The sequence below is a fragment of the Protomyctophum bolini genome, assembly GCF_963924005.1.
Source record: "Protomyctophum bolini genome assembly, chromosome: 20".
In the NCBI taxonomy this organism is placed as follows: Eukaryota; Metazoa; Chordata; class Actinopteri; order Myctophiformes; family Myctophidae; genus Protomyctophum; species Protomyctophum bolini.
In genome coordinates, this window is record NC_137881.1 from 8,662,930 (window position 1) to 8,687,979 (window position 25,050).

Sequence of the window (25,050 nt, forward strand, 5' to 3'; positions counted from 1 at the left end):
GAAAATAGCAGAAGTAACAAGTAACTAAAGTTTTCAGAAAATGTAGTGGAGCAAAAGTACAAGTATTGGAAATACCTCAAAATTTAATTACAGAACAGTAATTAAGTACAGTACTTAAGTAAATGTACTTAGTTACTTTCGACTGGTTTGGTCTGGTTTATGTTGAACTAAATTCTAGTTTGTTGCACTCTGTTGGAGTTGAAGCATTTGCATCATTGAACTCTAATAAATTGTGGCCTTAGCAGTCATTATGAAATGTAGTGGAACAATACAACACAACAATTTTAGTTTACATTTGACCACAATATTTTAGCGCCCTTCCTTTATTTCCACAATTTCAAAATAATGTTTATATTTCCAAAACTGGCACTGTCGCTGTGACTTGCATTTGTGTGTGTGTGTCTCTGTCTGTGTGTGTCTGTCTCTGATTGGCTTACCCACTAGGTTAACCAATCATTACTCCTCTCTGCTACTTTCACTTTCTTGGGGCCGTGCTTTCATGTTAGTGTGACAGCACATGACCTGTAGGTTAGATGACAGAAGGGGGAAACTGTTCAGTTGGAGAACATAACAGAACGCAGGTAACGCACCCATTTAAATCACAGTAACTAGAACAGTGTTACTGAACGGTAAAGGGTAACTACATCCGTTATTAGTAGAAAAGCAGTAACCCGTAACGCGTTACTAACTGTACCTGTGTGCGCATTCTACGGCACACTAATCCCAGTAAGGCAGTAAGCCAACTGTTGCATTTAATTAACACCGCGACATAAGCATTGACCCGGATATAAAAATGTAATTTAAATATGATTATCTGTAGACTAATATTATGCTGAGGTACCAGTAATTACACAAGCACATTCATTTAAAAATAAACACTTCACAGATGGTTGAGGTTCAAACTATCCAGTTCTTCATCATGGCTTTACAAAAATATACATTTGATGGATGGATGTGCAAAGTGATGCAACACTTTGGCACACACACACACAATAGTTACAAAAACAGAGTTAGAAACAAGAGGTTCTATTAATCAGTTTACAGAATTTAAGCATGGGAACAAATGGCAGGTAAACTACAGTATAGCAAGTAGGACTCTTGGGAGAAGCCTTTGGGCCGATTCATATACTTTTTACCGCTGTTTCGGCGCTGTAGTGCAGAAATGATTTCGGCTCGTCAGAAATTTTCAGTAGCACCGAAGAGATGACTTTAGGACGGTACCCTCCCCCCCCCCCCGAACCTCAAATGATGTCACATTGTAGGCTCGACAGAGCCGAACCGACTTTTATTCGGCTCTAAAATAGGAGTATGAATCGGCCCTGGCTTACAGCCACAGACAGACTCTTGGGAGCAGCCTCACATAGCCACAAACGGATAAACAAAAACAGTCCCACAGAAGCCACTCAGTCAGGCCAGGAGCAGCAGGTCCACAATAAAGGTTCTCTTCTGGCTCAATTCACTTTCAATTAAAGTCATTTCTACAAATTCAATGGGAACGGAAAAACAACAACATTAAAGTCCTACTGTGTAGCATTCATTTCTGTAGTCTTTTTTGGTGACATCTTTGGTCTATCTATGCCTAGGGTTCCACCGGTTCCCAATCAGTGGGTCGGGACCCATTTATGTATAGGGTTTTTTTTGTTGTTTCCTACGTTTTCAAAAAACGTTCCCAAAAAAGGAAAAATAATCATGAATTAAAAATGAATTTAATAAATTATTTTTCTATGTAATTTCATGAAGAAATAAAATAAAAGACACCCGTTGTGAGCTTGAAGATCTGCCAATTTCAGCAGTTTGAGTCACAGGCGAATGTCTAATTTCTATTTTGGGTCACGCTCAAAGTTTGGGAACCCACTGGTCTAGAACTGTGACTTGCAGAATTCAGTTTGAAAGAAAACCATGGAATTACTGTTCCAAAATGAATGCTGCAGGGTCCCAGTGCTGAGCATATTTTCTGGAACAATGTGGAAAGACAAAAATATATATATGAATTACGGTACATCTTCGGTGCCATTTGGGCATGTGTCTGGGGCAGGTATCTGCAACTAAATACAGTGTTCAGAGAAGTAGTAAAAAAAAAAAAGGTTTTAAAACATAAAATTCATACTCTACAAAATAAGTTGAAAGTTAAGGCAAAATTAACCACTTATTGGTAATAGTGAAAGCAATTTGAGCCTCGTGTGTGGAACACTCTACCCGACCACCTGAGAGCACAGACAGTGTTTTAAAAAAAAAGGGACTAAAATCCTTCCTATTTAACAATACATTTTGTTCAGCTGTACTGGCTAATTTTGACCTTTGTGCAACTTAATTTCTTACTTTATCCTTTTACATTTCTGCGGTTTGTATGTTGTTTTTACACAATGTTTTTTTTAGCTCTGTAGCACTTTGCGATGTTTGTTTCAAAAGTGCATTATGAATTAAATGTATTAACATTATTATCAAGCTAAATATTTATCACTGAGCCAAACCCTGCTCCAGGGTTTGTTTCTCTGTGGATCTCTGGTGTCAACCCGAGTGCAGGTGGTCGTCATTCACGAGGAAATGTCATAAACTCCCTGGTATAAAAAAACATTAGTCTTACGTAGCCAGACAACTATTCCACAATCTCTGAATGCTATAGAGTCTGGAACTACACCTCCAAGAAATCCAAGCAAGGAAGCTGGCATTTCCGTTCATGAAAATATATTTTAAATGTCTTTACATTTATATTTGTGATATCAATTTCTGCTAAGCAGCAAGAAGCTAAATTATGCTTAGATGGTTTCGATTTATATTCAGATAAATTTGCACGACTATAAACGACGAAACGGAAGTGTGGAGGCGGCTTCACTAGCTCATGATCAGAGCTCCAGACTGTATGAACGGAACTTACGGAAGCATTTGAAAAATGTGGGAGGCAACAGTCTAGCCACACGGGACTACTAAAACATTAACCATCATCTTGGCATAATATAGGTTCACATAATCATGGATTTTAGTTACCAACATGGCAACGATACTAGAGGCACAAATGACTGACGCCTTCAATACTACACATAATCACACTACTACACATAATCATGGATTATAGTTACCAACATAGCAACGATACTATAGAGGCACAAATGACTGAAGCCTTCAGATAAAGAACCTTGTCCCAATCCAATCCAATCCAGGGAATAGCAATCAACTAACTCAGTGGTTCGCAAACCTTTTAATATAAAAGGACCCCCATAACTCTGAGAGTTACAGACCTGTAATGGTCCATTTGGCCACTTGAACATAACGTCTCTATTCTTGACATGTCACAGTAGGTGAACATTAAAGAAACCAAAATAAAGTAGTGGGTCGCGTATTGAGCCCTGGGGGACCCCGCCGATCAACAAAGCATATAAAGTACCCGACGTCAAAAACCACACACCCCTCTGGGTCACACAAGTGTTTTCCCCATTCAAAAATCCCATAGACTTCTTAAACATAAAGAACTGCGTTCCAAAAATTAAATATATCAGTTCCATTTTACTCAATTTTAGTTAAGAGGCATCAACTGACAGTAAAAGGTACTAATTTATCCAGAGAGTACAAAAATAAAGGAACGCCTAAATCAACTGCAATTCTCAGGCACACCTGATCAGCACCACATCTCTCTTTCTGTAGGAGGGGAGAGCTTTCAGCTTCGTCAGTTCTCAGAACAAACTAAATAACACACACACAAATACCGATCACAAATTTCACAAAATCTAATTAACTTCAATCACATGATTTCTCCTACTGTAGCTTCTTTCCAACGCCACTCTACTTGTGGGTATAATTCACTTTTCAACAAATACAGACGTTATCAAATATAACTAACGACGCAAAGCCACCACTGGAACCTTTTTCTTTTTTTTAACAGTTCTTATGATGTAAAAATCTATGGGATTTTGAATGTGAAAAACACGGAGGCTTGGGTTTGGCACTGGTTCTCAAACCCATTTATTTTTTTGTTTCCTATATTTTGTTGGAATGAATAGCCTATTATAAAACATTACAAAAGGTCACCATTCCCCCCCAAAATATGTCATGAATTAATTAAGTAATTTCATGAATAAATAAAAAGGAAAATAAAATCAAAGAAATTCCATAAATTAGAAACTTCTAATTCCACAAACTTCTACAAAACCTTGCGGGGGGAAAAAAAAGGAGAAAAGAAAAACGCGCTTGTAAGGTTCTTTATCTGAAAGTTTCTATTCCCTGGATCCTAAAAGAAGCATGGAGGCCGATTCATACTCCAGTTTTAGGTGATGAGGTGACCACCATAGTAAAAACAGAGAGATGTGTTTGTGTGAACGGTGACCACTGGCGTGACGTCATATTGTAGTTTTCGGTGGTCACCTTATCACCTAAAACTGGAGCATGAATAGGCCTTTAGTCACAGCCAATCACCTGTGACGTGCAGTTAGCCCTGTCTTCATTCCTATAAGAACACATCATCTTGTTCTAGCTGGGTTTGGTTCCGGGGTGGTGGAGGACAGAACGGTGTACTCTAGGCCTCCACCGCCGGCATGTCGCGGTCCGACTCCTCCTCCGCCGCTGCGTCAGAACCACCGAGTGGACCGGCCCACCACAGGCTGAGGCCGTTGTCGTGCGGGGACGACAACGTCGCTTCGCCCCCCTCCTCGCCCTCGTCGGACGCCGAGTCACCGTCGCTGTCTCCGGGGCCCGAGAACTGCCGCTGGCCGCTGGCCGTCGCCAGCAACGGCATGAAAGGATGGATACTGGGTGGCGGGAGAGAGAGAGAGAGAGAGAGAGAGATACTATTAACCAATTTAGACCTGAGGCCAATTCTACAAATATCTTCCTAACTGTTTTCTGAAATGTTTATATATCAGTGGTGCTCAAACCATTTTATGTCAAGGACTGCCATAATAATACATATTTGGTCCCCCCCCATCCAATCTCAAAATATTTTGTTCCAGGGACCCCCAGAAGCAAAGATTTGAGTTCAAAATGATGACTTATATATATATATATATATATATATATAGCCAAAGTATGAAATATGTGGTTCAAATCTAAAAATGACAAACATAGACGCTTTCCCGGTTTGAACGGGTTAACGGAGAGAGAATGGATGGTGAAACGAGGAATAAATGAATAAGAGATAAACGCCCAGTGTGGAAAACATTAAAGAGCAGCTGCAGGCTACAAAGCGAGACGGCTGATAAATGCGCCCGGGCTGTAGTGAAAGATATCAATGTTTAAAACTCTGACATATGGGACTGGCGAGCATCCACAGATTGCAGTTCTCACGTCTCTTCATGCCAGATGGGTGGCGGGTGGCGGTGGGGGGGGGGGGGGGGGGATGATCACACAAAAGCCAGAAACTGAGGCAGCAATCGCACTTTAACTACAAACAGACATAGATAGTAAGATACATACATTCATATATATATATATAGCCTGGTGCTGCAGGGGTTATTTGGCTGACAATGTGTCGTGAAGAGACATGCCAATCTCCCTTACCCTACAATCAAAGTGTTGAGATGCTGGTATACCCAGCATTGGCTGGGTAATTGTTGGGTCTGAAAATCAACGTTTCGTATAGACAGTCGGAGACTCCCCAAGACGATGGAGATAAGTTTGATTTGAGCAGTCTATATAGATTTTTTTTGCCTGCTTTTTTCTTAGCAATGGCATCAACTTCATATTTTTATTCCACCTACTTTCAGTGAACTCCGGTTCCAGTGGACAAAATAAACCCATGTTGAGTAATCATATTAGTTTTGCATAGTTTAAATTCAGGCCCAAAATTCATTGGTCGGCCCGGTGTGTGTAATTTTGGAAATTGAGTCACCTGTTTTTTCATCTTGACACAATATATGCCAATGTCGAGATATCTCATATATAGCGCTTAAACCTGCCTGTGCAAAGACGAGCAATCTTTGGTTGATTTCCATTCATCCAGAATTAATACTATTACATTTACCGTATGTTAGCTTCTTTTAGCTTCCCGTCGCTAGGCAACACTTGCTTCCATGGTGTGACGTTATAGAAATCCCCAAACTGATCTGAACTCTAACCTGATGCCATTGGTGCAGTCTCTGTGGGCCTGGAACTGGAGCTGTGGTTGTAGTAGCATCTCACCGCCATCGGTGGGCGCCGTCTGGGTGTCCCACACGGACACCACTCCCTCCGTGCCCCCGCTCAGCAGATAGCGGCCCGACCTGCGCGCACATTAACACAAAAGGACAGGCGCTTCAAGAACGTCTCCATGTCAAGGACCCTCAAATGATCATCAATAATGCATATCAAACTGTGTGGTTGAAATGGGCTCTGTGTGCACAGAATAACTCTTCCTACTTCCGGGCCGCTTCCCTACTTTCTTCACAGGTGTTACCGATGATACCAATTAACCCATTCTGACCGGGAACCCATTTTGGTGTTAGCATCATGTTATGCTTTAGCTATTGAAAAATAGCAGATCTACAAGCTCATAGCGCGCCACCGAGTGGCGCGCTACGAGCTTGTAGGTCTGCTATTTTTTGAAAAATCGAAGAACGACTGACATTTTTTAGAATCTGATCTCAGGTCAGAATGGGTTAATCAGACCAGTGTGTGTCCAGTGGAAACCTCGTATGAATCTGATCTCAGGTCAGAATGGGTTAAAGCTCTGTTCAATTTAGTGTGCACTGTGTGGTTCTCAAATGTTTTAATTTCAAGGACCTCAATAAATGGAGTGTGCAAATGGGACCAAATGGACCCGTACACTCTCAGAGTTACACACCCGCACAGGGCCATCTGGAACCCACTTAAAGGACACTTTGAGAGCGAGCAGTGTTTCTAGTGAGCCAACACACACAATAGCAGCACCCTGACTCCGTTTGACCAGAATGGAACAGAGCCTTCATTAGTAAGTATTAAGCAAGTACATTTTATTTATGGAGCACCTTTACGAAACAATGTTACAAAGTGCTGTACAACAAGGTAAAACAATCATGTTAAACAAGGGCATGAAACAATAGAAGGTAAAACATTGAGATGCAAATAATTCAAAAAAGTACCGAAATAAGTTCTTAAAACCGTCGACAGACTCTGCATTATTTAGCTCAAGGGGCAGGGCATTCCACAAAGTTGGGGGCAACCACTGCAAATAAATGCACGATCACCCTTTGTTTTGAGTTGTTGGAATAGACAGGCAAGGCCTTTTTCGGAGGACCTGAGAGAACGTATGTTTGGCTTTGCATGCAGTAGTTCAGAGATGTAAAGTGGAGCCAGTCCGTGTAATGCCTTTTATGTTATTAACCCATTCTGACCGGGCACCCATTTTGGTGTTAGCATCATGTTATGCTTTAGCTATTGAAAAATAGCAGATCTACAAGCTCATATCGCGCCACCGAGTGGCGCGATACGAGCTTGTAGGTCTGCTATTTTTGAAAAATTCGAAGAGCGACTGACATTTTTTAGAATCTGATCTCAGGTCAGAATGGGTTAATCAGACCAGTGTGTGTCCTAGTGGAAACCTCGTATGAATCTGATCTCAGGTCAGAATGGGTTAAGAGAATTTTGAAATTGATCCTGGATTTGACGGGCAACCAATGGAGTGCAGCAAGCACGGGAGTATCAGCGGTAAAACCCTATGAAGGAACAGGAAGTAGGGAAGGCGGGGCCCAAGTTCTTTCCAAAATGGCGTGCGTGCAATGCATAGAGCCTATTCAAGAGGACGGAGAATCACTGAGCTATAGGACAACTAGCTATACGGTCAACTCACGGGTCCAGGTCAAAATAGATGCGTTGGTTGGTGGCCACCTTCCTCCGTAGAGTGAACAGCACTTGGCCCGGCTCCCTCAGGTCCCAGCACACGATTTCTGGGTCCTATACACATGGGGTCAAAATAATGCTCAAGGTTAGAATAATGACGAGGCCAAGTGGTGATAGTCATTTACCCGTTCATTTGCCCAGACATGCTCACAGCTTGGGACTTGGTCGTTTCCTTCTACCCGACAGATTGGCACGGTGCTTTAGTAGACGGGTGGATTTTAATGACGAGCATAAGAGAACATTCAAAGCATAAGGCTGCTCTAATAACGCATCTTCTTATTGGGTGTGTGTGTGGGGGGGAGGGGAAGGGGGCACTCAAGGACAAATAGTATGCTTTTGCAGACACAAGGGTCTAGACATGCCAACCTAGCACTTTAATATCAAGATTACATAATTTAGAATTATGTAACCCAAATCCCACACAGTATCAGTACCAATTACTTCAGTACTTACAGGCTTATTAAAAGGAGCGCTTCATCCTCTTTAAACCTTTATCTTCATATAATTGGTCCTCGCTAATTCTCATTAATAATTAATAATAAAGTAATGAATGCATACATGCAATTTTTATATCGTTTTTTCCAAGATATCCTAAAGTCTCTTAAAAGGCCGTAACCATTTCCATCTACTCACTCTTCGTCTCATTGGTGGGCTGAGGACAGTTCAGAAACCTGCCTACCAATGACATCATCAAGGGGGATTCCTAGAAACTACAGCCTTTAATCTTCCTGGAAAGTTAACATGCTGAAATAGAAACCACTGTGGGGCGGCTGTGGCTCAGGAGGTAGAGCAGGTCGTCCAATGATCCATGGGTCGGCGGTTCGAATCCCGGCTCCTCCTGTCTACATGTCGAAGTGTCCTTAGGCAAGACACTTACTGAACACCGCATTGTCTCCAGAGCTTGCCACCATTGGTGTGTGTGTGAATGTGGGAAGTGTCCTCACTTCCCACATTCACACACAGTCGCCGGTGTCGACTGTTCGCTGCTTCACTTCACCTCCCAATGTATGAATTAATGGACCATTGTAAGTGCTTTGAGTAAGCACGTAGTGCATTGAAAAGCGCTATAAAAATGTTTGTTCATCGTGAGGAAACGTTTTATTGCTGACGGTCAAACGGGTCATGAGCAATGCCTGTTCAAAGTTTGTATTTTCAATTGAGTGCTATAGCGCCACCCTTTGGCCAATGGTCGTGGGCTTCGCCTCCTCTACCATATTGACAAGAAAACTGACTTGCACAGTTAAGCCAGAACTGCATTTTTTTGGCGGAAGGAAAAACAAACAAACAGACCCCTTAAAAAAACAGACAATTCCTAAATCTAAAATGATTCATGCATGCGTAAAACCAACTAAAACTAAAACTAAACTGAAAACGACACAAAACCGAGAATATCAATATTTCTAAACTGTAATAAACGTGGCAGAGAGACAGTGTGTGTGCGTGCTCCAGTCTTTAAACTGTAATAAATGTGGGAGAGACAGTGTGTGTGTGTGTGTGTGTGTGTGTGTGTGTGTGTGTGTGTGCGTGCTCCAGTCTCTCACCTTGCGTCCTCCAGTGTACAGGTAGTTCCCGTCGGGGGAGAAGAACAGGTGGGTGAGGCCCCCGTTGTGGCGGGTGGGCAGCAGCGCCAGCAGGGCGCCGTCCTCACAGGAGTAGAGGCCCGCGCTGCGCGAGTAGGAGCCGCAGGCGTACACCGACATGCACGGACTGAAGGCGAAGCAGGAGATGATCCCGGTCTGTCCCTCCTGGCCCTTCACTAAGGAGAGGTGGAGTTACGAAGTACATTTACTTACTTTGTTTTGGGGTTTTTTCAACCAAAGTTTCAAGTTTAGAAAAAGGAACCAACACCCGCACACCGTCTTCAAATGCAGTGAACCAACTTTTAATGAAGGCCGCATAGGCCGAAACGTTGCCGTTTCCCTATTAACCCATTCTGACCTGAGATCAGATTCATACGAGGTTTCCACTGGACACACACTGGTCTGATGAACCCATTCTGACCTGAGATCAGATTCTAAAAAATGTCAGTCGTTCTTCGATTTAAAAAAAAATAGCAGACCTACAAGCTCATAGCGCGCCACTCGGTGGCGCGCTATGAGCTTGTAGATCTGCTATTTTTCAATAGCTAAAGCATAACATGATGCCAACACCAAAATGGGTTCCCGTTCAGAATGGGTTAAAAGTTCACTGCAAGACAGTGTGCGGGTTGTTTCAATACCAGCATCGGAAAAGCTGCCAATACTGCCTAAAATGCTCTCATCGCTGAGTAAGTAAGTAAAACATAATCATTTAAATCAAGTTAATTTACAATTACATAATCGTCATAATTATTTCCTTGTTGAAAAATGTTCATAATGCACTTTTGGAAATAGCTGGTTGTGAGCTTGTAAATCGGCTATTTCCACCAATTGTTTTACACATAGAAAGATATTAAATATATGACAGTCATTTCCTTGTATATTTAATTTATTTCTCACACCAGCCCTGTGCAACTTTTACGACGTTTACGATGCCTAAATGCCAAACAAATGCATTTATTTAATTTATGTCCCAATGTTCAATGCCAAAAACACAATTAAATCGTTAATTGCAATTATTTGTGTGACAAATGAATCACTCGTGGCAGCGCTAAGGAGGACCTGACCAGGAAAACAAATACCACTGCACTTCTGAAAAAGGCAACAAAAGATGCTGCATAATATTTCCCGAGGACACTCAGGAAGAACAGAGAATGTGCTGGCGTCTTTTTACCGCTGTCCCGTTGAGTTAGTGCTGAGCTAGGGCGTTTCGCTGTGTTTTGCCAGTTGCCGTGTAGGAGAAAGAAAGGGGCTTCAGGGTGTCATAAATACTGCAAACCCCCCCTCCAAAATAATAATAATAATTGCAGGCCCTCTTCCGTCTCTCGGGGACATCTTAGGTGGTCTTTACACGAGAATGGTGTTCATATAAAACGGCAAAATAAAGTATCGTTTGCTGATGTCCTTTTACATGAGAACGGTGTTTTCAGGAGGTGAAAAACGCAACAAAGTGAAACCACCTTCCAGAGTGGAAATCCTTGAGAACGCCGTTGTATCCCTTCTCCATGTAAACAGGCAAAACGTATGACATCATGGCTCACGTTGGTTCACAGTGCATATGTTTATTACGTTGATGCAGAGCCAGTTAGACTGAGACTTTGTGCAATTTGATAACAGCCTGATATGCAATGTGTTGTTTATCATAGTTTTGAATCCGTTTAAACCCGTTTTTATATTATATCTGACCTGAGATCAGATTCATACGAGGTTTCCACTGGACACACACTGGTCTGATTAACCCATTCTGACCTGAGATCAGATTCTAAAAATGTCAGTCGTTCCTTCGATTTTTCTAAAATAGCAGACCTACAAGCTCGTAGCGCGCCACTCGGTGGCGCGCTATGAGCTTGTAGATCTGCTATTTTTCAATAGCTAAAGCATAACATGATGCCAACACCAAAATGGGTTCCCGGTCAGAATGGGTTAAGCTTCACATTTTGTTTCAAGTCCCTTGTCATTTTAACGCAGTCTGAGAGCTGCCACCTAATTTTGTTGCACTTGTGCAATGATAATAAAAAATACTTTCTGATCAGTAACTCTGAGAGTATACACACATGCGCTGTGTGAGCTTGTAGCTCACTATTTTCAGCGTGCGACACCGACAATGAACTAGGTATAACTCAGGCAATACAGGCAGGCCAAGTCTATCGACTTTTATGACCGTCCAGCACATGGTGACATCCTGTGGCAGCCAAGTCTATGGACTTTTAATGTTTGCTTTCAGCATGTGGCAGCCACAGTGGGCGCACCTCACTTCTTGTGATCTTTATTTTTATTATGATAATGGATTGCATTTTTATAGTGCTTAGCTATGCACTACGTGAAGCGCTTACAGTTATGACGTTTTGGTATTGTTACCATTTCTTCTCTCTCTTCCCCCACAATCCTCTTTGTAAAATGTGACATCTATAGGTTGCGTCTTGGCAGGATGCAGCATATATTGCATTTCAGAGCACGCAGCGCAACTTTCTGAAGCTAGAACTCCAACACGGTGTCTGTTAAGCGACACTAGACTGAACTAGGGGCACACTTTCTTGCAGTAGCAAAGTTATGGGACAGTCCTCATGAGAATGAAATGTTCTGAGATATGCCACACACCCACACGGAGACACTCCATCTGTTACTCATCATGCAGTTGAAAGAAACCGGGATTGTCAGGAAGATATCTCCAACATTATCCAGAATTCTTCTATGATTCATTCTGCATCTCGTCACCGCTCACAATGACTTGCCATGTGGGTTATGATTTCTATGGTCTTATAACGATTATCAAAAGGACCATACCAGTTGTACGATACGTGTGCTGAAAATATCTTACATTATTGCCAATGATATTCCGAAGCAAAACGCCGTTTGTTAGACGTTGGTGTAATTCCAAATTTTTCCTATCTTTTAATTCAAACTTTCAGCTGATAACGGTAAAGTCACCTTAAATCTACAGCTTCTCGTGCTGATATTTCTGCCGTGTCTAAGAAGTAACTTCGACTAAAACTTTTCAAATCAATCCACTTTCAGCTACCTTGAAACTTTTGACAAAAAGTAACAGACTTCCTATCTCAAGCCAAGTTTCTTCTCGTTTATTTAAAAAAGAACATACTGAAATGAATGGAATCCAATAGTCTACCTTGAAAACCTCGGTAATATGCTTTGGAAACTGGTGGGCGGTCACTGAATGAATGAAGCACACCGTGGATAATAAGGTCATTTGGCCACAGCGGTGTGGTCCTCGGCTACAGCTGTCTGTGTGGCGGCGGCTCACCTATGGTGGGTCTCTCCTCGCAGTCCCTGCCGGGCCGCTCCGTGTGGAAGACCCTGACCATCTTGTCGAAGCCGCAGTAGAGCTGCGAGCCGTCGGGGGAGAAGCGCAGGGAGTGGGCCGCCGTCATCTGGTCCAGATGGTTGTAGGGCCTGAAGCTGGCGCGCACCTCCCCGTAGAAGGCGTCCCAGACGTGCACCGGGGTGTCACGGCTGCTACTGGCCAGGCTGGGTTCAGACGGGGACAGAGGAGAGAATGGAGAGAGAGAGAGAGAGAGAGAGAGACACAGACTGTGAGAGTGCTGAGAATAGAGAGGAGACAGGATTTCAAAAGTGTTTTGTACTGTGATATGGATTCCCCTGAGTCTGCAATAAAGATTGAATTGAATTGAATAACTAAGTACATTTACTTAAGTACTGTACTTTTTACTGTACCAAAATGAAATGGGTACAATTGAGGTATTTGTACTTTACTTAAGTATTTTGAAAACCTTTACTTGTACTCCACTACATCCCAGAGGCAAATATTAAACTTTTACTCCACTACATCTATTTTAGTTACTTTGATTCATACATTAACCACTTCCGCTCTATACACATTTTGATACCAATACTTTTTTACTTTTACTCAAGAAGATTTTGAATTCTGGACTTTTACTTGTAAGAGTATTTTTTTATATTGCAATACTTAATTAAGTTCCACCACTGCTAATACACAATGTGATGTGCACGTGTTTATCAATCCTGGATGGCAATTTATGTCACAGCTGGTAGGCATTAAAACGCATTAAATCACACTTGTGCACTCAGTCACACGCAGTCACGCACACATCAACAAATACAAGTGCAGTGAAGACACAGGGACAGGAAGACACATAATCCGCCAGTTTGTTCATGAAATCATCGCCTGCTGGCGCAATAAAGAAAAGGTTAAAACCCGTTTGTTTTCCCCACACCTGTACTCTGACGGGCCAGACCGAAACTCATTACAAAGAGGTTGCCGGGATGACGTTCAGCACGTAATAGTAACACATTAAGAAAGAAATGCAATTTCCTCGCTCCAAAGCAATTGGCACCTTATCCATCTGGATGCAGCAGAGCACTGAGATCAATAAAACAGCAACAACACACATCTGAGCCTTTGCTAGTGCATAGAAAGCATCTCTATCGGCACAGCATCCATTATAGAGACGACCCCAGCCACGGCTCTCCCTCTTTATTGATTCAACTCGGGCCACAAATACAGAGGCATGACTTTTTAGTTCCCCAATTGTTTGGCGTTGAACAAAACGGAGCGAAACATCACTGCGGCTCAATTAGACAAAAAGAAATTAGACCCTACCAACGCCGGCCGTGTTCTGTCGCGGGGCCTCTCTGAGCCCCGGCTTTGTTCCAGTTGCAGAGGGAAATGCCCAATTATAATGCTAGACTGCTGCTAGCTTGGAGCCCGGCCCAGAACTCACAGCACAACTTAGCAGAGCTACAGCAGCGCGGCTCCTTCTTCCCTCTCTGCGGGAGGAAGCAGCAACAAACACATCACTTCTGGCAGATGAAAAGATCCAGTAGCGAAGGCAGAGTGAGGGGAAGAGGGCAAGTGAAAAGGAGAGAATAAAAGAGCAGAGAGAGAGAGAGAGCGCGAGAAGGGTGGAGAGATAGAGACTTATTGTACATTTGTGACCACAAGTCTCTCTCACTCACCGCAAGCCATTATCTGAACATGAATCACAACAAACAACACCGCCTATTTGACAGACAAGTTTGGCTCCTGGAGGACATCTCTTCTTCTGGGCCCGTCCAAACGCCTGGCTTTCTTTGTCCTGAAAAGGAAGACAGCCTGAAGTGTGGCACTGATCCGATAAGAGTTTTTCAGAGTTTTATTAGGATCCCCATCCAAGGATGAAGGGCACACACTACTGTCAGCTTCTAGGAGGAACGTTCTCATCCTCATTACAGACATAGGATGAAGGGCACACACTACTGTCAGCTTCTAGGAGGAACGTTCTCATACTCATTACAGACAGCGAGGTATAGCACTCGGCTTGTTTTACTGTACTAATCTAGAATCCCGCACACTGTCTTCACTTGAGTTTAGATTTGATTGAGCAACGTTTCGGTCGTCAGACCTTCATCAGGCATCTACTTCTCAGTTCCAGTTATCCGACGCACCTGTCCATTGTAGGTGTGCAGAAGGACTTTTTGCGCAGCGTCACGCATCATCGTACCAAAACCTAACCTACAGAAGACAGTCGACTGGCCTAAGTAGCCTACCTGCTGCTATATTATTATATCACAATATAATTGCACAGGGTGCACAGGGTTTGATGAGGTCAGATCAACATAATGGAATGATGTCAGAACAGTATATGGAGATCTAAGGGTGGTATAGCGGGGACATTCTCTTGAGTGTACAGGGTTTGATGAGGGCCCAGGTAGGGCCGGGCCTTAATTGTCGGGCCTGTTGAGAACTCTACTTTTCGCCGGCTGCACTAATAACTTTGGGGCAGGCCCGTCTAGAGATTGAATGGACAGGTATAAGTATAAGTCAAAAGGGAGACATCGAAGAGGAATGATGGATGGGGAAGGATCAACATACTGTATATCCATATACAGTATGGAGATCCAAGGGTTTAAGGTTTGAGGTCAGATGAGTTACTGGCCAATATTGATGCCATCAGGGATCTCTATACCCAGGGATTGTGGGTTAGGTGTCAAAAACGCAAGGTTTCATAGTTAACTGCGACCTTTGGTCGCAATAAACCACAGTCAGTGACGCGTTGCTGACGAATCCTTGGTATTTTCATTCGACCGGGCTGAGTCAACTTTTTACCGCTATTTGGAAAATCCTGGCGACAGTCGGGAAAACGTGGCAGTCCCTTCTTGTGTACTGGTGGGACAACCGGCACCGGTTGGGAACCTCTGCTTTACACCACTGAAATGTAGTATACTTACTTATAGTAAAACAAAGACACACACACACACACACCATCAGACAGACGAACACGCGTAAGGCCCTAAGTGGCTCTTCCCATGCATTAATCACCTCCTCTATGTTTACACAACCGTCATGCTAAGGACCTCCAACCCCTGACCCCCACCCTCCTGTCCTCTCACCCAGGAAGGGCTGCCTGATGGCGGGGTGGAGCGCTGCCCACGCTGGGGCCTGATCAGAGGGAACGGTGGGAGGCCGTGGGAGGGTTACGGGAGGGAGGTGGGATGATGGGAGTGTGGCGGCCAGCCCTCAACTCGTTAGTGGGGGCCCCCACAAGCCTTTTGTTGCCACGGTAACGACAGGCGTTCTCCACGGTAACGGGTGTCACCGATCGTCGGTCGGTCGTGCCTCGGCGCACACACACAAAAACACAGCCGATGTCATAATCACAGCGTTTTATAGCCGCACGGCAGGATGCTGCCTCTCACACACACACACAGCAAGACGGAGAGAGAGGGACAGATGAAAAGAGAACCCCCCCCCCCCCCCCCCCCCCAGTCTGGGAATCATAAGGCTCTTAAGGCGTCCGTCTGGAGTGCTGGTAGTTGGCTGAGTAGAGCGCAGCGGCTCTGGAACAGCTTCGCTGGGCCGCGACAGACGCACAGGCAGCAGAGGAGCCAACGCTTCACTTCTAATGAGAAGACAACACGTTTTAAACAGTCTCTCACACGCTGGCAGACGGCTCTCACAACCCAACGCAAGAGCTGCACGGATCAAGCACCGACTCACACGTACAGCACACAGCCTCTTCCTCCGTTCCGACGCTCAAAGACTCGAGTGCACGGGGAACGCACGGCGGCGACACCGTCGTAGTCGAGCATGTGCACACACACACACAAACGAGTCATTTTGGCAAACGTGACTTTATTTAAGGCGCGCATGGCGTTTGCCTCCCATCTGTGGACTCTGTGGCTGTCTAAACCTCCGACAGTATTGTGGGGTGTAGAAAGTCCAGCATGACAAAGATAACACTATGAATACTATCTGGAGCCCAAACCCAACCAGTGTGTTGGCGGCCAATGCCGGTCACAAATTTGGACCACCGATAACTGATGTTCCGACTGATTTAAAAGTTTACTTTGTAGTTTTTCAATTTGAAAAACTTAACACTAATTTAATTAGTGTATATTTTACTTATAAGCTGCATAATTGCCGATACAAAGGTCATCAAAAAAGCTCCTTAATGTTTTTTTGTTGTTGCTTGTAGTGTAATAAAGGATAATGGAAGGTAAAATTAAGTTTTTATGACGGATCATTAGAAAGCACTTTGTTTATTAGTCACACGGTGAGGGGGAAATGGAATGGTAGCCCTCTGAATCGGAAGGTACCTAGAGATTCCGTGTGTGTGTGTGTCAGACTGTCAGTGTGATAAAAGGGCTTGGACTCACAAGCAGGACTCAGGATCCAGGGAGTTCATCTTGGGGTACCAACAGTAGTCGTAGATGGTGTCTCCCTCAGCCATTCTCAACACAGGACTCTGCCACCAGGAGGAGAGGGAGGGAATGGAAGGGACGCAAACCATTACGTACTTACAAGTTACAACATTACCTCTAGACCAGTATGTCCAACAGTTACTTCTCAGAAAATGGGACTAGTTATTGTTTAGTCACAAGCTTGTGTTAATACTTTCCATAATTGGTTCAATAACAAGACAAATACAACACAATAAAACACACAGAAGCACTTTAGCTGGAATTGCTTTTCCAAAAATAAAAATAGCAATAGAGGGTATGTGTGTGACATCATTATGCGGGAGTGCCTACAGAGTAGGAAAAAACTACTTTCTGGCCTAGACAGCCCATACATCCAAACAGAAAAGTCATATTTGATTGCATCAAATGACTTTAAACAACGTTAAATTCACTTTGTCATTCACTATGCCACTCGATCTGCCATTCACTTTATGCATGCGCATACCCTCTATACAACTACGAAGCTCTGTTTTAATTATGATTGATTTTATTGTGTCAATGTACAGCACTTTGTAACATTGTTAAGAAAGGTGCTTTATAAATAAAATGTACTACTTACTTAAAGCTTGTAGATTAATTTACAACAAAAAACAACAAAAAAAAACATACAAAGTTGACATAAAGCCCCCATACGTCCCACGTTAGACCCAGAAATGTTGTTTAATGCTTGCTGTCGGCCGTTGAAAAACCTTGTTTTCACCAGAAACGACATTCATTGCGCCAATTTGGCGATACAGGCCATTGAAAGCAGCCCATAGTGCAAGTGGATGCGCGCGCATCTTCAAAATGGACATCCTTGTTCACTGATGGTGTGTATGATAGATGTATAGATGGATGTATGCTGGATGGCTGATTCACAGACATGTCGTTTAGACAGAGAGACGCTAGGTTTTGACGTCTACCCAGTTCCTGCTCTACTGGTTGCTTTGTTGCATTTCATCGTTTTCCCAGCACTCTATTTAATTGACCACTTCACGAGTTGTTGGTCCCGTAACGGCGGTGCACTTTGTAAATCGCTCTGGATAAGAGGGGGGCCGCTAAAATGCCTTAATTGTAAATAGTGTGGGATGTCGTCAACTTGTCAAATAAATTGTCATAAAGTCAAAGGCAGCTCTAAGTGTGTTTTGTCCCGCTGAGTGACGCTCAACGCTTCAGAGAAGTTCAGACACATTAGCGGCTGAGTAAACAGACTCAAGAGCTGAAATTAAATTTAAAACCGCAATAACAGCTCGAGTCACCCGATGAAACCCCCGGCAGACGGAGCACCAACTTGACGTTGTTGCACCGCTCCATCATCGTTATCCAATTTTAACCCGTCTCTCGAGGAGCCTGGAATCAATATCTGAACCAAATGAACGCCAGATCAATAACACATCATTCCATCTTCTTCTCCTCACGGCAGCCGCAGTGAGAGAAGAAACTATTATTTTGCCGCGGCTCACCATCTCGGTGAGCGCGTCCCAGTTGTAGCTGTAGAGCTCCGCGGGGATGTTGTACACACGCAGCACGTTGTCTGCACTGTTGGTCAGGATGCAGGAACCGTCAGGAGCCCTGAGAGAGAGAGAGAGAGAGACCACGCATCAATAAATGACAGACTACATTCGCCTTCTCTGGTTTTATGTTATAGCAGCATTAGGGCCACATTTTGCCCGACACATCCACTTAGTAAGGGTATATTGATACTAGAGCAGTGGTTCCCAAGTCCCAAAAGAGATTTGACGTTTGCCCGAGACCCGAACTAGTGAGAATAGCAGATCCACAGGCGCACAAGCTTGTAGATCAGGTATTTTCACTACTTCTTATTCTTTTTATTTATGGGATTTATTGGTTTTAAAATGTATCAAGTTCTTTAACAAAATATACAATAATAATACCGTAATAATAATAAAAGAATATATATATATAAATATATTTTTTTAATACTCGAGTCGTGTCCTTAAAAATTGGTCTGCGACCCAGAAATGGGTGCTGACAAAAACGGTTTGGGAAACAGTACTAGAGCATCGGTTCTCAGGGCTCCTTGAGGGGGTTCTAAAAACCCTGAGAGTGCACAAATGGAACCAAATGGACCATTACGGGTCCATTTAAAAACCCTGAGAGTGGACAAATAGAACCAAATGGACCGTTACGAGTCCATTTGGTTCCAATTGTGCACTCTTGAAAATCAAGTCTCTTGTCATAATATGACACGTCGAAGACCCCTTCTATATGCTATTCATATTATTAATAGCATATAGGAGGAGGAGGGGTCTTTGACGTTTCCCCCCCTACAGTATATAAAGCGAGATGAAGTAAAGATGGCTTCAAAAACTTGTCTTGACAGTGGATTCATGTTAATGTGCATTTTCACATTTCTTTCAGACATTCAACCGCTTAAACCCTCAATACTTAGTAAACTTGACCTTTCACTCTAATGTACTTCCCTCCCTCTACCCAAAACCTCTTTGCCAAAAATAGCCACTCTACAAGCTCAGTCACAATAATGCCTTGCTTGCAGCACAAGACGTTGTGAGCTTGCAGGTCTGCTATTTTGGCTAAAGCTCTCCTCAGAATAGGTGCTATAGAGCGCCGCAGTCCCTCCCCCTTTCAGAAAAACGAGTGGCCCAGGAAATGGAAACCCAATGCATTCTCCCATCGGCACTTCTTATTGAATTTATTTAAAGACGGTAACGCCGCGGACAAAGCCAACTCAGATCGTGACAAATCATGACAATGAACACAATGTTTTGGGCCGATCAAATCATTAGAAAGAAGAAAAGAAAGTCAGGAGACAACACTATTTGTTTTGTTTTTAGTCTTATACATTATTTGATCGGCCCAAAACATTGTGTTCATTGTCATGATTTGTCACGATCCGAGTTGGCTTTGTCCGCGGCGTAACCGTCTTTAAATAAATTAAATAAGAAGTGCCGATGGGAGAATGCATTCGGTTTTCATTTCCTGGGCCACTCGTTTTTCTGAAAGGGGGAGGGACTGCGGCGCTCTATAGGGTTCAAACGCTTAATCTAAAAATAAAAATAAATCCTATGACAAGGATTTGGCAGCCCCCCCTGCAGTAATTCGGAGGAGCCCCCTAGGGGTTGAAGATCCATAGCCTATAGTAACTTTCATCACTACTTTATGTTCATGTGCAGATCAGATTTTATGACAACGCATTCTTCATGCATGGTCATACTGGAGTGTGGTGACTGGCTGCACATGGACACTGTTTGACGAGAGGTTGTGTGAGGCAATCCGTCTCTGCCCGCATCTTTATAACTCGTCGTTAAAAGCCCATAAAGGCAACCCAATGTACTGTGCAACTCCTCCTCTGGCTGGCTTGATCAGGCCGAGGGACGTTCAATCAATCTACCGGGACTGTTTTTAGGTTGTTATTGTTTTTTTTAGCACCGTCTGGACTCTCTAAAAAAGGTCTTTCATGTCTATAATCTCTTAGATGTCCATTACGAGGTCTCTTTCTTCTGTTGCCATTTCTGATGATGAGAGTTAACTGTAACTTCCCCATAGGGTCTACCCTATATTCTTGGAAAGACATTGGTTAAAATCAGAAGATATGAAAGTGAAAAGTGCAGAGACTGCAGGCAGCATGGATAGTGGAACTATCAAGTTTGTGTCGCCTCCGGTGCTTGTGTTATAATGTGGAACGCGTGCAAATTGTGGCAGAAGCATAACTATGTACACGTCGGCTGTTGTGCAGCCCCTCGTGGCTACACAGTGACGTGGCAACTATAATCTCAGGCCTTACATCAGTATAGTCAGGAAGAAAACGCTCTGAACAGTTGTGTTTAATACTTTTTGTTGAATGAAGCGAAACAGACCATGGCACAAACACCACCAGGTTTAGGGGTTTTCCCAACGGTCCACATGGCTAAGAAAATGGCCTTTGGATTAACCATTCAACCGGGCGGCCCCATTTTGGACATAGGTGACATTTTGAAAAAACACTTAAAAAAATAGCCGATCTACACAACACATCACAAGGCATTGTTAGCTTGTAGATCAGGTATTTTCGTTATTCGCAGTACAGCACACAGAGATCATCCCCAAATGGCATGTTTATGTTAATATTTAAATTAAGGGGTTACCATTTGCAGCCCTTCAGATAATTCTCTTGGAGTTTGGAGTACTCTGCCCATGAACCAGTCAGCATCTGTGGGCTCTGGCTGAAGTCTAGTGGGCTGCAGAACAGACAGAAGGGGAACAAAAGACCATAGAGTGTAAAGAAGCTTGTATTCAACTCGTCTTCAGGTGTATTTGAACAATTTGAACAGTGAATAGAACAATAAATCTCTGGAACTTCGCGATTTTTCGGCTCCAACTCAAAATGACCAGCCTTAAAAACCTGCAGAAAATAATCTCACTTCCGAGTTCCGACATAAGTTTGGTTAACTAATTAATAACTACCATCTCGGTTACAGAGGATAAAAGTATTGTTACTCATCCCTTCACTTACTGCTGGCCTTGCCCGGGGACGTCAGCCGACTGGTTACTCTCCTGCCCCTCCAGGAGGGGGTCCTCCGTCTCCTCTCCTCCATGTGGAGAAGCATCATGGTCACCGCCATGGCCTCCATCTGAAGAAGCATCATGGTCACCGCCATGGCCTCCATCTCCGTTCAGATGAGACTGTGGTTCGCCTCCTCCACTTGAAACACCATCTTTCACCACACCGCTGCATGCCTCCTCCTCCTCCTCAGCTACAACATTTGAATCATCATAATCAATTATTATGTTGCCTTTCATACACACATTGTACACACACGTTGTTCCAGGCAATTGACAATTGACATCACTAAAGACTTACGATATAAAACGGCATAAACATTGCCAAAATGTGAGCAAATAAATAGGTACGGGCAGGTAGCCGAGGATTGGAACAAGGAATGGGCAAAATAACAGTAGGTCAAGCCATTCTTTAACTTATTGCTGCCGCTAGGTGGCAGCATAAGCACACCTAAGGAAAGCCACCCGTATTCAGGAAGGTGGGGGCTTTTGTTATGAGCACAGTATTCAGTTGCATTATCTCAGACCCCTTAGCCATCATTACAAAAGATGTGATACAAACGATAGCCTAGCTACATTTATAAACGTAGATAGCAGTGAAAAAGTATTTGCCTATATATATATAAATGCATGATTCGTGATCAGGTGTTCAAATGGCCACACCAAGGACTCTTATGTTGCATGACGACGACAGCTAGAGCCTTGCACCACACCTTGAGCAAATGGCGCTCCGTCTCCCGGCAGCGGTCCAGCCTGCCCCGGTGGTGCCGACGCCTCGGCACCCGGCCCCTCTTTGCTCAGCCTGGGCCGCTTGATGGACGGTGGGGCTCCTTCCTCGAATCCCAGCGTCGAGTTCTCGCCCTCGGGTGACACCGTTTGGGTGACATTGCCCTCTGCCTCCGTGTCCTCTCCCACCACTGCTACACCTCCACCAGCCTGTCCTAAGACTGTTACACACCCACCTGCTTGTCCTAAGGCCACTTCAACTTCACCACCCTGTCCGACTCCTAAGACTGTTACACACCCACCCACTTGCCCTAAGGCCACTTCAACTTCACCACCCTGTCCCAAGACTGTTACGCACCCACCCACTTGTCCTAAGGCTACTTCAACTTCAGCACCCTGTCCTAAGCCTACTTCACCAGCCTGTCCTAAGCCTACTTCACCTCCACCTCCACCATCCTGGCCTAAGTCTGTTTCACTTCCACCACTCGCGCCCGCTGTATTCGACATGTCTGCCCGCCCTGCCCCGCCTCTCTCTTCCTTTCTCAGTCCCCGCCTCACGTCACCCCCCCGCCCAAGTGTTGGATGTTTGGCCGCGAGTCCCTTCCGGGTCAGACGTGAGTGAGATAGGTGCTACTGGGGTAGTGCTTCTTCTTTTTGCAGGGTGGGTGTTTGAGTCTGCTGGAGGACGGGGACATCACAGCACACGCTGGCTGGCCTAAGAGCAGAGGAGAGGCACACGTTGTTCAGAGCAGTGGTGGACAAAGTACTCAGTTGTTTTACATCAAAATGAACTTAAAACTTAAAAGTACCAAAAGTAAAAACTAGGAAGTGCTCTTTATGCAGGTTTTCAAATGTATACAAATTAAAATATTTTGAAAATAGCTGATCTACAAGCTCACAATGCGACGCAACGTGACGCATTGTGAGCTTGTATGTTGACGAAATGTATATAGGGCTTAAGTGGATAATGTATGTTTTGTAATAATCAACAAAAGTACAATATTTGCCTCTGAGATGTAGTGGAGTAGAAGTAAAAGTATTGGAAATGTAAAATACTCTAGTAAACTACAAATACCTCAAAATGTTACTATAGTAACATTTTGAGGTATTTGTAGTTTACTCAAGTACTGTACTATAGTACAGTACTTGAGTAAATTTACTTACTTTCCACCACTGGTTCAGACACATTCTTGACAAGCAAATAACCATTCTCAACCCGTCTTCCTTTTGTCACAATGCCTTCTTTTACATTTTCAATAATTAGTAGTAAATATGGCAATATACAATATGTTTCTCTTTTTGAACATATAAAGATGAATTGAACATGAAGGACCCCAATGGAAAACAGGCCATTGTGCTTCTTCTTGGGTTATAAATCCTCTTAGCAGACCTTGCTTTGAACTGTATCTTCCGTTCCTGTGATTTTTCCTACACACAAACTGTTAACATTTAATAATGCATTCAGTCAATCAATAAGAACGTGTGCTTAAGAACCAGTGAAGCTTACATACCCGGTTAAAAGTTGTAGATTGTTATTATTAAATTGTACATGTAATGTCGACACGTGAGAAAATGCACTTTTCCCCCCAGAAACATAAACACTAAACAGAGACCTTAACAAAACAAAAAACAACCCAATGAAGCTAGGCTAGCAACCTGCTGCTAACCTGTCTGTGTGGTGGTTGTTGACCCGGCTTCTGTCTTCAGCGACGTGTGTGTGGGGGGGGGGGGTTCCGTAATGAGTCCGGGTTTTCAGACCCGAACCTCTTTTGAAATACTTCTTTTCAATACGACAAAGTTGTTGAATCGTCTTCACCAACTCATTATGAAAAGTTGTATGTAAACACTCGTGGCTGCCATGCTATTCTCTCGCTGTTACATATCGCGAGAGTTGCTTGTCTTCTTTCCCCCCTCGTCCAGCGTTGTTGCACTACCGCCACCTTCTGTTCAGCTCGGGGCATTGCTCCCATTTGTTTTACAAATCAAATCGAACCCTGCTGTTACAGGACCGTACTGTATATATATTAACAATTCAACAGCAATCTTAGACTTATCTACTATACCAATCAAATGCAAAGATTCATGTCAGAACCAGACAATTACAAATGTTTTATTGAAAATACAGTCACCACGGTCATTGGTCAAGGCAAATTGAATTGAAAAATGTATTATATATGCAGAATGCATACATTTCGAACGGAAGAACAAGTCAATACAAAAACTGTCAGTGTGGACGACACCATGTCATCAGATCATTTAGAGACGTGCATAGTTCTATAACAAAAAATAGGAAATCATATAAAGAAACTAAGAAAGTATCAAGGGATAAACATATACAGTGAGGGCCGGGGAAAGGGGGTGCGGGGGACTCAGACTTTATTTCATTTTAATAATAGAATAATTTTAATAAGAAGAATAGAAGCTTCTCAAATCCAGCAATTTATTTTTTAAAGCTTATTCACAATACAGTCAAAACAGCATAGGCACATGGAACAAACAAGTCTTAGTAAAAAAACAAAAGGTATGAAGCAGCAGATGAACAATGTTTCCCTTGGCTGCTTGCTTTTGCGACTAAACCTTTTCAGTGTTCCTCGTGCCTTGCCTTTAAGCTACTGTTTTTACTCTGCACTGTCGAGGTGGCTCTAATAATTGGGTTTGCTGCAATTGAGGAGTATGTTGTTGTGTTGGGGTGGGTTTAACCTGTGTGGATGTTGTGGGGGGCCGGGGGCCAGGGCAGAATAGCTTCTGT

The 25,050-nt window shown here is 43.5% G+C and overlaps 1 protein-coding gene across 3 annotated transcripts; it reads right to left on the bottom strand.

The window, feature by feature from the left end:
• Positions 1-513: 513 nt before the first annotated feature.
• wrap53 (WD repeat containing, antisense to TP53) lies at positions 514-24,153 on the bottom strand. 3 transcript variants are annotated; one of them, XM_080792970.1, is made up of 12 exons: positions 23,969-24,153; positions 22,608-23,016; positions 22,289-22,511; positions 21,529-21,769; positions 21,161-21,253; positions 18,518-18,626; positions 16,992-17,080; positions 12,619-12,842; positions 9,324-9,538; positions 7,733-7,836; positions 6,045-6,188; positions 514-4,739 (listed from the first exon to the last, which is right to left on the bottom strand). In XM_080792970.1, the coding sequence occupies exons 2-12, from the start codon at positions 22,806-22,808 to the stop codon at positions 4,508-4,510; spliced, it is 1,875 nt and encodes a 624-aa protein (XP_080649096.1). In that variant the 5' UTR covers positions 22,809-23,016; positions 23,969-24,153; the 3' UTR covers positions 514-4,507. The 3 variants fall into 3 exon arrangements, with proteins under 3 accessions (XP_080649096.1, XP_080649094.1, XP_080649095.1); XM_080792968.1 differs by having other exon boundaries at positions 22,289-23,016; XM_080792969.1 differs by having other exon boundaries at positions 21,529-21,761; positions 22,287-23,016.
• Positions 24,154-25,050: the final 897 nt, after the last annotated feature.